The sequence below is a fragment of the Cololabis saira genome, chromosome 12 (genome assembly GCF_033807715.1).
Source record: "Cololabis saira isolate AMF1-May2022 chromosome 12, fColSai1.1, whole genome shotgun sequence".
Classification (NCBI taxonomy): domain Eukaryota; kingdom Metazoa; phylum Chordata; class Actinopteri; order Beloniformes; family Belonidae; genus Cololabis; species Cololabis saira.
This window is the reverse complement of record NC_084598.1, coordinates 28,355,087-28,369,559: the sequence shown is the minus strand read 5'-3', so window position 1 is coordinate 28,369,559 and position 14,473 is coordinate 28,355,087. Positions and strand designations below refer to the sequence as shown.

The 14,473-nt window shown below is 40.4% G+C and overlaps 1 protein-coding gene across 1 annotated transcript in view; it reads right to left on the bottom strand.

The window, feature by feature from the left end:
- Nucleotides 1-14,473, bottom strand: part of casz1 (castor zinc finger 1) — a 47,896-nt gene that overhangs the window by 18,565 nt on the left and 14,858 nt on the right. The window contains exons 3-7 of the mRNA XM_061736362.1: nt 13,016; nt 8,721-9,621; nt 6,771-6,836; nt 4,116-4,206; nt 1,505-1,669 (exon numbers count right to left, since the gene is read on the bottom strand). Coding sequence (XP_061592346.1) covers nt 1,505-1,669; nt 4,116-4,206; nt 6,771-6,836; nt 8,721-9,621; nt 13,016 — 1,224 coding nt within the window. The remainder of the gene's footprint in view (nt 1-1,504; nt 1,670-4,115; nt 4,207-6,770; nt 6,837-8,720; nt 9,622-13,015; nt 13,017-14,473) is intronic.

Here is a 14,473-nt window from a genome sequence, read left to right as displayed (position 1 = left end):
TTTCAAGACAGCTTTGAAAAAGTAGTGCTTCTGAAATGCTGTGCTTTAAAGAGATCTGATATACTGTACAAGCTCTTTGTGGTTAAGGAAACGCTAGTGGCCTAGATATGCGTACAAAGTTGTTTTCTCACATTCGATATTTAATTTGTGGTAATGTACATGCGAGCATTGTGAGTCTCGTGTTAAAACTGACAATTGGAAACAATTTTTGTCATCGCAGTGACAACTGGAAAGCGAAAAGAAAAGAACTTACTGAAAGTGTCACTGGTCAGAGAAGGCAGCTGAAACTACAGTACCTTCCTGGCAGAGAGGCTTTTTAGAAAATGAAATTCATATGTGGACTGTGACGGTGGATTTGCTACAAACTTACTGTAACTGTGAAAATAAATTTCAGAAGGGGAGGAGGTAGAGGAAAGTAAGATGACTGTCTTAGTGTTGAATTTAAAACGTCCTGGTACAAACAAGGCCTCAGAGCCAGCAGAGGGAGGGGGGAAGCAGGTAATGTTTGAAATAAAAGAAGCAATTGTATATCATCCATGGCACTTTTCACCCGCACAATACGGGCAACTTCTCCATATTGAGTCAAACAATGAAAAAAATGTCACTCTGTTTTTTTCCCTCCTAAATCCAGGGAGCCAGTGCCAACATCTGCAGGTTCTCAGGGAGGGACAGTTAAAACAGGGGCTGAAATGTCCTAATAACAATTATGCTGTTAGAGGAGTGTAAAAAAAGTATATATCCTGACTCTCAGCTGCGTCGCTGCCCTGCCAGTGAGAAAACCCTCCCCACGATGACACATTTGAAAATAAGCAGATGCAAAGAAAAAAGAACTAAACAAATCCAGAAGGGGGGAATTGTCTTCAACAGGCAACACGGTACTAAAAGATGAAAAATGTGCAGTTTATATAAACACTTTACTGAATTTTATCCATGCCAAATAAGGAACGAGAGTGAGGAGATGGGTAAAGCCCCGGCAGCCTCACGTGTTCAGTTTTTCTTTTTTACTTTTCATTTTTTAAAGAATCTAGTTTAGGACACATCTTCCATTGCTGCTCTTTAAGACACGTGTGACTCCATTTTACAGTCGTAGGTTAATGACACGACTTCTAACAATCCTGACATCATGCATGATTTCATATCATGTCACTCTGGTGCTGTTTGTTTAAACCTTGTTTGACCTGTTTTAAACAAATAATCTTTTGCACTTATCAAGTTCTTAAATGAACAGAATTGGGCTTCATTCTTCTGTATGAACTAATTCATGTCATCAGAAATCCGATATGATGTGTGGCTCTGGAATATAAATTGAATTAATATTTTTCTTTCTTTCTCAGCATAAGTAAGCAGTGGGTTATTTGTATGGTTGGTAGTGCAGATCAATGTTTGCAGATGTTTTAAGGTGTGCCTGTGCATATGTCTGCATGCTTGTCTACCGTACTTGTTTAAGGATTTACTGTACGTTTAGCTGTAGGTAAAGGAGGAGCCGTAGGTCTGCGTGGTGTACCTGCATGCAGTGGTAATGGGTGCTTTTTCCATTGAGGTGGCAACCATGGTAGTAGACGCTGCAGTCGTCCAGAGGGCTGAAGCGCATGAAGCCATGCTGCAGGGAGTTGTCCCTCTTCTTGTGCATGTTGTAGTGCCTGATTACATCCTGCTTACTGGTAAACCTCTGCAAAAGGGGAGGGGGAAAATGTACGGCAACAGGTTGGTGTTTATTTAAACCGGTCACAGAATCAGCAACAAGTCACTTTATCTGTGAGGAAGCAGCAGCTGCAGCATGCAGGAGCCAGTTGGCACTAGCGAGGGATGTGCACACTGCAATGGAGAGGGCCAAGATGTCTTTAAAGATGATGCGTTCTGTGGTTATTGATTTACTCTGCATATCTCAAACTTGTGTCCTTTTTCTAAAAGCAGCACTGAAGGCGTGGGGACCCTCTGAGTGCAGGAGAGGCTTCCACATGGAACATGAAATATACTCCCCAAACGCCACTTGTCTCTTTGTTATTTTTCTCCCCCCTTCCAACAAAGCGTATTTTTCAAATTAAGATGAATCAATTGACATGCAAGATCACAGTTCTCGTGTTTTTGGCTCTGGAAAAATTATGTTCCATGCAGATGGTTTCTCAGATGTGCACAGGGGAAAACAGGAGACAACGGAAACAAACAAACAAGTCAACCAAAAACATTTTCCTTTCAATTCACTGAGATATGATTCAATTTTTAATTAAAGCATTAACGCTTGCTTTTGGTGCAGGTTTCGCCGGTAATGATGAATGAATATGCTAAGACACCCGACTGCTAAAATTACGAGTAAATAAATAAATAAATCCCTCCCACACCCACAAGTCAGGAAGGGGAAACAGAAAGAAAGTCATTCCACAGAGACCTGCAGCAACCAAATCTGCTGTAATTGGGTTTAAGCTGATGTTACAGAAACTGTAACAGGAGAAGCCTAAATCAATGAGACAGTTCTATCTTCAATCCATATCTATCTGCAATTTGGGGGTGGGTCGGGGGCTGGGGGCTGGCATCTGAAAGAAATATTCTTAAAAGCAACTAATTGCTGTACAAAGTAGGGTAATTGCTTTGTGTCATGTGTTCCACTTGCGCGCGGCTAAAAAGCTGAGATCTCACACAGCTGTTCATTGCTCTTGGACTGCTTCCCGCTGTATGTTCTGAGATGTCTGACTGCTGTAAGAGCACACACTTCATTAGGATTTTTAATTCAACTGATTAATGTTTTATCATTATTCGAATATCTTTTTCTTTCCCTTTTTTCCCCCTGAAAATGTCAAATCTATGCTATGCACTTTGAGCTTTCTAGTATGCAATGGTGGATGATGACCGGAAGACAAGTTGAACTGCGGTCATGGTACATTCGATCCATCAAGCTGTCCAAAATAGGCCATGGAGAGAGCTGACTGGGAAAAAGATCTCTTTTTCAGTCGAGTGGTGATGAAGGTTAGGAGCCACTTGCTACATTTATTTTAGGATTCCCACTAGTGTGGCAAGATGCACACTCTCCCTCATGTACAAGCCCATGAAAGGAGAATGTTAGGACTCAGCCAATCGCCCCACAGGCTGGTGGCAGGATAATATTCCAGGAGTGTGTCATGTAACATTTCATGAGTTATCGCTCTGCCTGCTTGTTTTTTTCATTGTATTGACATCCTGAGAGCTGGCTTCCAAAGCATATCTGTGTTTCCACGCAACGCGAAAGCAACAGAGAAATGTGGACCTGACCGTGGAAATTGCCATGATAACCTGAACTAACGCTCTAAATAATGACATGGAATGATTTTCCTTCGTATTCTTCCAAGAATGTGTCTCATCAGACTGTGAAGTTGGATTCAAGCAGAAAATGAAAGCTTAGATCAGTGATGCCTCTCACCACATAAACATTTTTTATCAAGAGGTAATCTCTTTCGATTGGGAGTAGACAGGAGATTATAGTAGGAGATGGCTTCATTCAGAAAATTGTTAGGAAAGCGGGGAGAAGCTGTGCAGGGATGCAAGAATAATTTTTTTAACATCTTTGACAAATCTTCTGGTGTTTGCATTACTCTCTCAGGCTGCCGCAAACGCGGGGCCTGTACTATGATCTGAACGACCCACTTTGTGTTTTTTTCTTTGTCCTTCTTGTGCCATACATGATATCTCATGGGAATCGGGCAAGATTAATAAAGTGTGAGTGGATTAAAGCTAGGCTCCTTTAAGTTGCAATGTCTTAAACAAAACAAAAAAGAAAAATTGTTTGATTAAAAAAAAATAATAATAAAAAAATGAGAGCCATATTTTTAAGATTTGCTTGGATCGTGGACCCATGACACTAAGAAGATTAAAAAACTGTTTCATGTCCTGCAGACCTAAGACCAAAAAACTTTTCATCTGTGTCAACTTTGGCTAGGTGTGACCACAAATGAAAAGATTACATGTTACCACTGAACATCACATCCTCTTTTTCATATCATGCTTTAATCACTGCACGATGTTATAATGAACAATGCCATTAAATCTTTCACCAATGGCGTTTGAAATGTGCTGCCACATGACATAAATGTTAAAAGCTTAGTTTAGGTTATGATCAGAGAGAAGGATGAAGTGCTGGTGCTGACCTGGTAGTTACAATCGGGGTCCATGCAGTGATAATGCTCTCTGTACTGGTAGGCACAGTGCACGTGTCCACAGTGTTGACTTCCAGAGAACCTGAAAAGTGAGTGACAGGACACATTTCAAGAGTTGCACATTTTGGCAGCGAAACAAAGCACTGAATAAAACTCCCCTGATTCTGGTTAAAAACTCAGAAACAAAGCTCATCAACGGAAGAACTATTTATGGTGGGGAAAAGCTGAATGAATCAACTCTGAAAGATGTGATTCAGAAATGATCAACGGCAAATCACTGCTGATTAGTGAAGAAAACATTTAAAAATACCACAAGCACAAAATAAAATAGGCAAAGGAATACTCGCTGTGCTCATCACACATGTCACCTTCAAAGTAACACAGCTCACACCTTCAAACTGACTGCTGCTTTTCACACTCTTGCAATAATTTACCCATCGGTCACACCAATTTCAACCAAATTATCTTCATTTATTTCCAAAGGACCCATAAGAGACACTTATTATGCTAAATCCCCTTCTCTTCACATATGCACACAGCCTCTAAATCATTAGGAATACCGTGACTTCTTTATTTTTCCTCACTGTGAAAGTCCTTGTCAAAGCAGTGCACAATCCTTTCAGGTTAACCAGTTTTATGGGTAAAGGTAAAGCATAAAGAGTCAGGTATTATACCATTTCACCGTCCCAACTGGAGCCTAGGAACCCAATTTTAGTCCGGGGATAGTTATTGAAAGAAAAAAAAAGAGGCAGCTATTTGCTGTCAGACAGCCACTTTTATGGTGGTGATTATAAGCCTGACGATGATGACTGTTAAAATCCTCCAATTACCAGTGAAAACACACAAATAAACATTTGCACTGCTGCTGCCAAGGACTCCATCTGCTATAGTGCAGAGGAGAGGGGGAAAAGGGGGCTAAGTAATATTTTTCCATCTCTCTTTCTGTTCTTTCCTTGTTAGGATTATCCCAGAGCTGCATTTACAGATCACTTTGCTGAGTTCATTAAGTTAATTGAGCAGCATATCCACCACTGTTTTTAAGTTGGCTTGTGAGTGTGTGGGTGTGTGAGTGTGTGTGTGTGTGTATCTTTGTAAGCCTGGAAAATACTGATGAAGGTAGAGAAAAAGTCAGACCAGAAGTTGAACTTGCATACGATAAAAACCAACACTGCTCTTTCACACACATATACATGCACATCCGCCATGATTAACACACAAAGCAACCCCACCTCTCCGTCCCCCTGAGACCACGGCCCACCCCTCTGCTCAGTGCCCAGCTGTATCACTTTGCCTCTGGACAATTCCCACTTGCCGCGTCAGGGGGCCTAATGGGCCTCTGCTATTCAGCAGCAGATTAAATATTAATATCGCCACAATACAGAGATTGCAGCGCATCTCCAGTTACAATAGAGATACACAGATCAAAGTGTCAAGGCAACGGCGGGTGCATAAAAGCATTTAAAGAGTGAAAACTACTGCTAAACGTTGGACAGGAAGCCTTTTTAAAACACCAAATTCTAGTGTGTTGAAAAGATGAGCAGCTTTTGCTATTTCCTCTTTTTGTGAAGATTGAATAAAATATTTGTAAAGGTTTTTTTTTTTCTTATTGTGCACTCATTAGCCCTGGCTTTATAAACGACCCCTCTCCCCACCTCTACCTCCCCTCTCACTGCTACATTTGCCCTTTCTATGAGCCCTCTTTTTCCATTTTTTTTCCTCCCTCCTCTTCTTTCCTTTCTCTTTTTTTTTCCTCAGCCCCAACACGGAAATTGAAACTGTATCTGGGCTTATCTGCAACCTCCCTGTGCATCAACTGCCGAGATGTTTAGACAAATTTTATGCATTATGCAGCGCAAATATCAAAACAGTTCTTGGCAGTGCCAGCAGAAGCCTCATTAAAAATTCCTTAATTAAATCTTCTTGCAAAATGTAATCAGTCCAAGGAAGGGGTTTTGTGTGTGTGTGAGTGTCTCTGTGCAAGAGAACGAGTGCATGTGTGTTTTCTGTCAGTGCCAAGGCTTTGATTTGTGCCCTTCATGTTATGGTTTGGAGAAGTAATCATTAGCGCCAAAGCCACTTTGCCTTTTCAAATGCTGCTTTTCTTTCTTTTTGAACAGAATAAACAAACAAGTGATAATCACCTTTCTAGAGTCGGCATAAGATGAATTAAGAATGGGGACATTGTTCTGTGTCCACTGAAACATTAGATATCATCCCTCCTTTGATGGATTTGTCTCTGTTGGTGTGAATGACGCACTTTTTAGATCAGTAACTTTGTCTCGTGTTTAGATGGCAGAACTCAACAGGAACCCAGCCTGATCACTTACCTCTCAGTTACAGCTGACTTGTACACAATTATGTTATTCTTAATCTTTTACTGCAGTGCACACTGTGAGCATTTATTCATCCATTTACAGTGAGCCATCATCGAACCATTTCTCTTTCATTACGGCTCATCCTTCCACCACCTCTAAACACATAAATTGAAGTCTTTTCCTAATTAATTTACTGCCCAAAGAACATTGTCATACCAGTTTACGATGTAGTTACATCACTAAAATGCACCATCTGTGGTTTTATAAAATAAAGGTTGGCTCTGTTTTGAGTGTATTTCTACTGGTGCAGCACATTGATGGATTTGCATACCTCGCAATATATTTCTGGTAGAGGTTGATGTCATCACTGGTGGGTTTATCTGGTGGCAGACCATTCCTAATGCAACAGCAAACACAAAACAGACAGGATTAATGGTGAGCTAGGGCTGCCTGTTCTTAATAAGAACAAACTGACACAATATTTACTTACAAGCGGCTCTCAAACTTTGGACTATCAATATACATTTTCCTTTGGCATAACAGTGTTTCCAGGAGCCGTGTAAATCAAGGATGGAAGGTGCATACTTTGATGCATGGTCTCCCAACCAATGAAAGGCAAAAAGCGGGTGCAAAAGGACATTAATCTTTTATGGATTTATTTTGGTGAGTGCTCATATGCATAACTGGATAATGGGGATTCTTTTTGGGTGGGTGGGGGGGCACACACGCTGTGAACACACACACACACACACACACACACACACACACACACACACACACACACACACACACACACACACACACACACACACACAATCCCTGGAGGTCCTAGCTCCACACTGATGTCAAAGTTTACCTACACCCGTCAGGACACAGGCGTAAGGCGATTCTAGATGTATTCGGATCAAGATGATAGACTCAGTGGAAGTTTCCGTTCCAACAAGTTTCAAGACAGGAATTAAAGTGGAATTTATCAAATTACAGCGGCAGCCTGTGCTGCCACCTGTGTTGTGATTCCCTTCATAAAGCTGGCAGCAGTACGGCTTGCAGGATAACAGTCATAACACAGCATTGGTCCTGTTCCCTCCCTCCCAGCAAATGGTATTTAGCTCCATGTGAGCAGCTCCGTGCAGGGGATGACCTCAGGTTAACCTGGCTCAGAGGGGAGGATGCACTGCCACGCATTCCCCCCAACACCCCATCTCCTCCCACTCGCACCAGACTGGGTCAGTTAGCCGGCTTCACAGAGCCCCAACCTGACAAAGGCCAAAGCCTCAGGGAGGGGTGCCCGAGGGCTCTTGAACAGTTTTCTCTGATATATCTTGACTAACTAGAAACAAGGTCAAAACCAATCAAATAGACTCTGGGAGCTGCTTCCTACCAGCCCTGCGCACAGCTGTAGGTTAGCTCCCCAAACCCCTCGTTTGCTTCCTTTAAAGTGCACTCGTCAGGCAGTGTTGAGTTGGCCCCTGCGACTTGCCGGGAGGTTAGTCATGGCTCCAAAGTAATTAAAGGGGAGTTGTTACACCCTAGCCACAAGAAAGAAGTCAGTCACTTTGCGATGACTGTGCTAAATCAGTCTCCATGGAGTGCTACAGCAAGTAAACACTTCATGCGCCTTCGCAACTCATCATGTCGCGGATCTATTGGGCGCTATGCGCTATTTCACACTACATTTCTAGTGGCTCCTATGGAGGTAGCAATTACCTTTGCGTTAGGCCAACTGACTCGCAGAAACAGTGTATGTAAGCTTCTCATTAGCTCCAAGGGTTTCACTGAGAGACTAGATCAGTGTGAAGAAGAGTCTGGATTTGGCATCTTTTCAATTTTCCAAATTTGAACTCATCAGCAAATAATTACTTTTTTTTTTTTTTACATCAGAGGGGCTCTGTCAAGAATCACACATTTCACAATTTCCACTACAAGAGATCAGCCATTCTATACATGCTTATCTCTTGTTGTGAATCATCATCCATTTGTCGTTTGGTCTGATGCACCATTTATCACACTGTTGCTCTGCATTTTTTTAAATCTGGATATATAGAAAAAAAGAAAAAAAAACTAGTTGACAGATCTAGAGGACTAGTTAAAATACACCTTTCTTTTCTTGATTGAAAAAGGGTAAACTTTAAATTGTTAGGACATTTCCTGATCTATCACACATTTTACGTGATGGTGAATCAGCTCTAGTCATACTTGAAGGCATATTATTGAAACAAATCAAAAGCTAAAGACCTTTTAAAAGAGCTTTGTTGTATATTATGAAAATGTATGGACTTACTTAACAGAGGAAACTGTGCCCGTGGTGATAGAGTCAGTCTTGGAAAAGCTGGATTTGATGTAGTCAGCAGCATTGAAGCTTATGTGTCCGGCCTGGTCCATTGTAAGCCCTGGAGCAATGGTAGCACCAACTGCACCCACAGTAGGGACACCAGGAGCTCCTGGATTACCCGGTGCTGTTGCTAGAACATTGGGCATCAGTGATGCTTCGGGGTTTCCCGGCATTAGCTTTTGAATCGTTCTGATGTCATACTTTGAAGGGCGACCCACTTTGCCAGTCTTAAAGGCGATGGCACCTCCCATGTCAGGGTTTCCCTCACCGGGCTTAAAGAGGTGCAGAAACTTGACGTTCTCCAGGTCGTACTTCGAGGGTCGCTTGTAAGCACTGCCGTTCTGCTGTTGTAAACTCTCGCCCATCTTCAACTTCTGGATGAAGAAGTCATACTTGGAGGCGCGGGAAGCCATGTTTTGCATGTGGGAGGGGTTGGGGGGCCGAGAATTAACCAGCTGAAGGGCCACCGGCTGTTTGTGGTCCAGGCTGGATGGGTATATCTGTGCTTCAGCCCCTGGTAGGCACCCTGAGGTCTGGAGCATGGTAGCGCTCTTGTCTTGGGACAGTTTTGAGTTGAGGTCGTCCGGTTTGGGTGGGGGAGTATGCATGGGCCACGGTAGGGTCTCGCCAGCTTTCAGCTTGCGAATGTACTCTTCATACTTGGAGAAGCGGGCGCGTCGTGAGGCCTCCTCGCTGCTGAGGGACGAAGGGTCTGAGGTAGCGGCTTTGAGCTTCTCGAAGCTGATCTTCTTGGTCAGCTCATCCCTTACCTGCTGGTCATCATAACCAAACATCCCCAGAAACTCAGTCATGGTATTGGCTGCATAGTCTTGCAGAGCAGATGTTTCTCCTGCACAGAGGAGAAGAGGAGAGACTCATGTATATGGATTTTCTAAATATTTGCAATTTTTTTCTTAAAATCTGCTGCATATACAGCCCAAGGTTTATGTTTAGTAATCTTTTGGCTCTATCTTTTGGCTTTTACTTTGATTTGTTATTATTTGTTATTACAAATAGATCAGTCTGGTAACCTCATATTGCATCTGTAAATTGTATTATGTCTACATATTCATAAATTAGCATTTAGGATAACATTCAGCTACATTGCGGTCATTTAATACAGCTAAAAACCTAAAACTTAATAACAACCTTATCGTTCTGAAAGGTACATGTCTAGAAATAACACATTGCTGTTTTCTTCTTTACACTGGAACAGCAGCCAATGTGTCAACAGGAAAAGTGCTTGTGCTCTGCAAGGCTCCAACATCTGTAAAAGCGTGTGTATTTACAGTATGTGTCTACAAACAAAGTCTGAGGCTCTTCCTGTTTTGGAAGTGCTGCTTAATGTGCAGGTGACAAGCTGTAGAAACTTTTGTTTGTTTGTTTGCTTTATATTTATCATTTTGATGATGTCAAAACTGATTAGAAAAGTAAAGAAGGAGGTTGGTGTTTTAAATGACAAATTATATGAAAAGCACATTAAGTGATATATCTGGCAAAATGATACAAGTGATACTTTAGGGATTTCAAATAAATCAGCAAATTCAGCTTTTTAGAAATTATGTAAAGGTGTCAGTGTGTTTAGCTTTTTTCAAACTTAATATTTTTTCAAGATGAGTGATTCTTGGTGTTATAAGAAGCCAGGATGCATTGCAACATCTGCAGAAAAATGATTGCATATTTAGTGCATTTCATAAAAAGATATTTTTAAGTAACAATTAGTGACACCTTTAAAAGTGAAAGAAACAATTCTTTCCTCTTTCTACATATTTATGAACTGAGGTATTGCTCTTGTTTTAAGAGTCCATAAAGTTGTACAATTTCTCCAGGGACACAGGTGAAATACAGTAAATGTATAGTTTAATTGCATTATGTAGAGATGAATTCTGCCCCATTAAGTTTAATCCAGGTTAGTAGAAGTGGTCAGAGAGTGGGTAAAAGTAAAGGCTGATTTGGCCTGAAAACAGTGGGGGGACCAAGCGCTGCGTAAAGAAGAACTTGGATGAGTGAGTGAGACAAAAGCATAAATGAAAAGAGATACAGTAAGTGGGAACAGTGGCGCAGGCTTTCACCAAACTGTGATGTTTGCAGTTCTGAGTCATTTCCAAATGTCTCCTGTTGCGTTACTTTGCATATTAGGCAGAATCCCAGAACACAGATATGCTAGTTATGTACCAGATGATAATTTCAACAGGGCCATGTAAAACCTTTGGCCTTCTTAACTCAGCCTTGGCACAGCCACTGGGACAAGGTCCAACGTCTCTTTAAAAAAGATTTTTATCGCTGTTTTCATCACCAGAGCACACATGAGCCTGTGCGAGGTAATACCACCTACCATCCAAGGTAATTAATACACAAATATATCTGCTCTTGTCTCATATTTCTCAGTTATTGCTAAATCAGTCACTGGGCGCTGCTCTTCACATCTTCTGTGTGGCATGTAAAATAATCCCCAAATTTCCATTCCCCATGTTGGGGTTTGTTCCTCTGCTCCATGGATCAGTATGAAAGAGTATCTGGTGGATCGAAGCGGCATGAAAAATTTAAGAGAAATGGATCAGGTGTTTGAGAGGAAAAACCTACATGTTTGCCACAGATCGGTTTGTCAAATCTGTCGTGTTTGCACATGTATTAAAACCACAGAGAGATACAGTAGTGTATTTGTGTGTGTGCTGTGTTTGTATTTACTGCTTGCTGAAGTTTCTGTCTTCATTGCGCTCTAACTGATCATTGTCCTTGCTATGAAGTTGTTAAAGAAATACAATTTAACAAGTCAATTTAAAATGAAGAAAGGGGAAAAAAAAAGTTTAAATTTAAAACCCACTTTATCTTCTGTCGTTATATAAAAGTATCTCATGTATCTCATGTATGGCTCTAAATTTAGAGCAGCCTCACCCATTACGGTCTGTATGAGAAAAGAGAAACTGCTGCCTGAAGAATTATAGTTAAGAAATAAATACAGCACGTAAATAATATCATATCCAAACATGTAGTTGTAAAAATACACATGCAATCTAATATATTAAATATAATTATAATAATTATTATAAATGATCAATATTCATTCGAAGCACGTGCAACATTAAAAAGAAAAACTATACTGTAGTTCTAGAGTCAATTGTAAATGATTACAAATGGTTAAGTAGTTTTTTACATTTGCTTGGGGTATTATCATCACCTTCTCTGAAAAATTAGCCAGGACATGTGATGTACTATCAATGAAAGGCAAATGACTAGACTTGAAGGGATTATGACAGGGACAGACAGGAGATAACCTTTCTAAAACACCATGTAAATGAGTTTTCTGGTCAGCCTCTATCTGTCTCCCTCTTGATGATGTCATGTGACACCAGGTGGGATGTACGTTGCACGGGATAAAGCTTGATTTGGCCCCACCCTCTCTGTTGACCTTCCTCCCCTCAAAATGAAGGAATGAATAAATAGATAATCTTCTTTTTTTTCTTTTACAATCACCCATTCTCTCATGGTAACTGACACATTTGACATTTCTATCTGCACTCTCTCTGGTGACACTGGAAAAGATCTACAAACAAGTAGTTCCTAATCTTGACACTTCAGGCAAGTAAAATCCAATGCACGTCGGAGACCTGCCTTGTCTATATTTGTGGCAATTAGGCCACATTTTCCCTCGCAGATATGATAACAGATGGGCATTATATCTCCATTTGTTGACCAAACATGGCCATCAGAGTGGCATGGCTTCACTGCTCACGGGACAGAGAGGCAGAGGTGTTGCTGATGATAAAGATGCAAGCTACTGGCTATATATGGACTAATCTAGAGTCTGAATAGCTCCTAAAGAGTGTCACTACAGAAGCACAAACGCAGAATGTATAATATTTAGTTAGTCTTAGTCTTTCTTTTTTTTTTGTTATAACAGGCTACACATATATATATATATATATATATATATATATATATATATATATATATATATATATATATATATATATGTGTGTGTGTATACATTTATGTTCATATCAGTGATTACATTTGAATATGTTTTGTTGAAAAGGATAGTGTTAAGCAAACAAAGAGTAGCTAGTATGTACATTTGTTGATATAATGTGACACCAAAAAAAAAAAATTCCAAAGCTTCAAACTTGCTCACTGTTTGCCAAGTTAATTAACAGGCAGTAAATAGAGGGGGCTTTGAAATCGTCTGAAATGAAGAATAACCTCTTAGGATGAACCCAGAATTGCAAATGGAAGTCATGGTCAACCCTATTTGATCCATCGCTACGAGCATCTCTGTCATTGCTTTCATAGTTTTTATTCACTAGGTTTTTTTTTTCCTGTTGACTGGCTTATGAGGGCTCTAATGCGACATCTAAATTATCTAGGAAAAGTATTCTGGGGTTTTGCACTGATAGGATATCCGCACGATGCCTCAATGTGAGGAGTTAAATGTTTTGAAGGTCGCAGTTTCTCTCATTGATCTTGCAATGTTTGTTAATTACATTGTCACTGATGTTGTGAGAGATAATTAAGCCACTATGTTTATATGCATAATTATGTGCACTCCACATCAGCCTTTGAAAGACAGCGGCGAGAAAGAGAGAGTGCAAAAGAGAGAGAGAGGAAAAATGTTTTAATTGTGAGCTGAGCAGAAACATGGCAATATAGATGCCCTAGTTACAATCAACAAAGAGCAACTAAGAAAAAAAACTTTAAAGAAAAGATTTGCCACTGATGCAGTATGCTCTCCCTGCAGTCTTCAGACACCGGCTTTGTTGTGCTATTTAAACCGGTGAGTGAACGAAAAAGGAAAAGGTGTAGGCCTGCTGCACAGTAGTTCCACATGTTTACGGAGCAGCCTTTTTTTACTGCAATGAAGTAAACAAAATGACTAATTAAAACCACAAAAGACTTCTTTTATCTCTGAAATGAAACCTGCTTCATTTTCTGAGAAGCCCCTGCCCTCACTTGTGTGTGAGTGTGGCTGTGCAGTTAGTGTTAGCAAAAAGAAATGACGTCAAAAACTACCATTTGCACATGTCACTGGGGAGCATATCTAAATCAAGATGAAAGCCCAGAAAACAGTTAAACTGACGTGAACAGGCACAGAACAAAGCTTGTTTTTGTACAGCAACAACCGGTTTCACCTGCAAAATGCTTTTTTTCCCCTCTCTCTTTCTGTCTGTGTGAAACAGGCTTTATCTATTGATAAAAACCAAGCTATGTTTTTTTTCCTTGTTTTTACTGCACCGTTTTAAGTTCTGCGAAACAAGGCAGCTTATAAGCATACGAGAGTTCAGTTTCAAGGGTCAAAAGTGTATAACACTAAAAGGCGCTTTCTTAAAAGATTGTTTGTACCGTTAACACATTCTGTGCCAACTTTATCTATTTGATAATCAACGAGTTATACTGAGGGAACATCGTGCCACAGCTAACCAGGGGTTATTATGAGTCACTAACAGCAAGAGCTCATTGTATTAAAAAATCAATTAAAACATGTTCATGTCTGCTAACAAAAAAAAAAGTGTTATGTAGAGCTGTAATATAACTTTCTTATTTGGGGACTATATTTAACCACTGATCTTTTGTATTTGGCAACAGCGGGGAAAAAAAAATAAAGAAAACTAAACGGAAGGCTGCTCCATGTTACAGAGGAGCTCGAGGCAGTGGCTAAGTTTAGTGAGCTTAGAGAAAAAAAATCAAAGACTCAGTATGTAATCCTG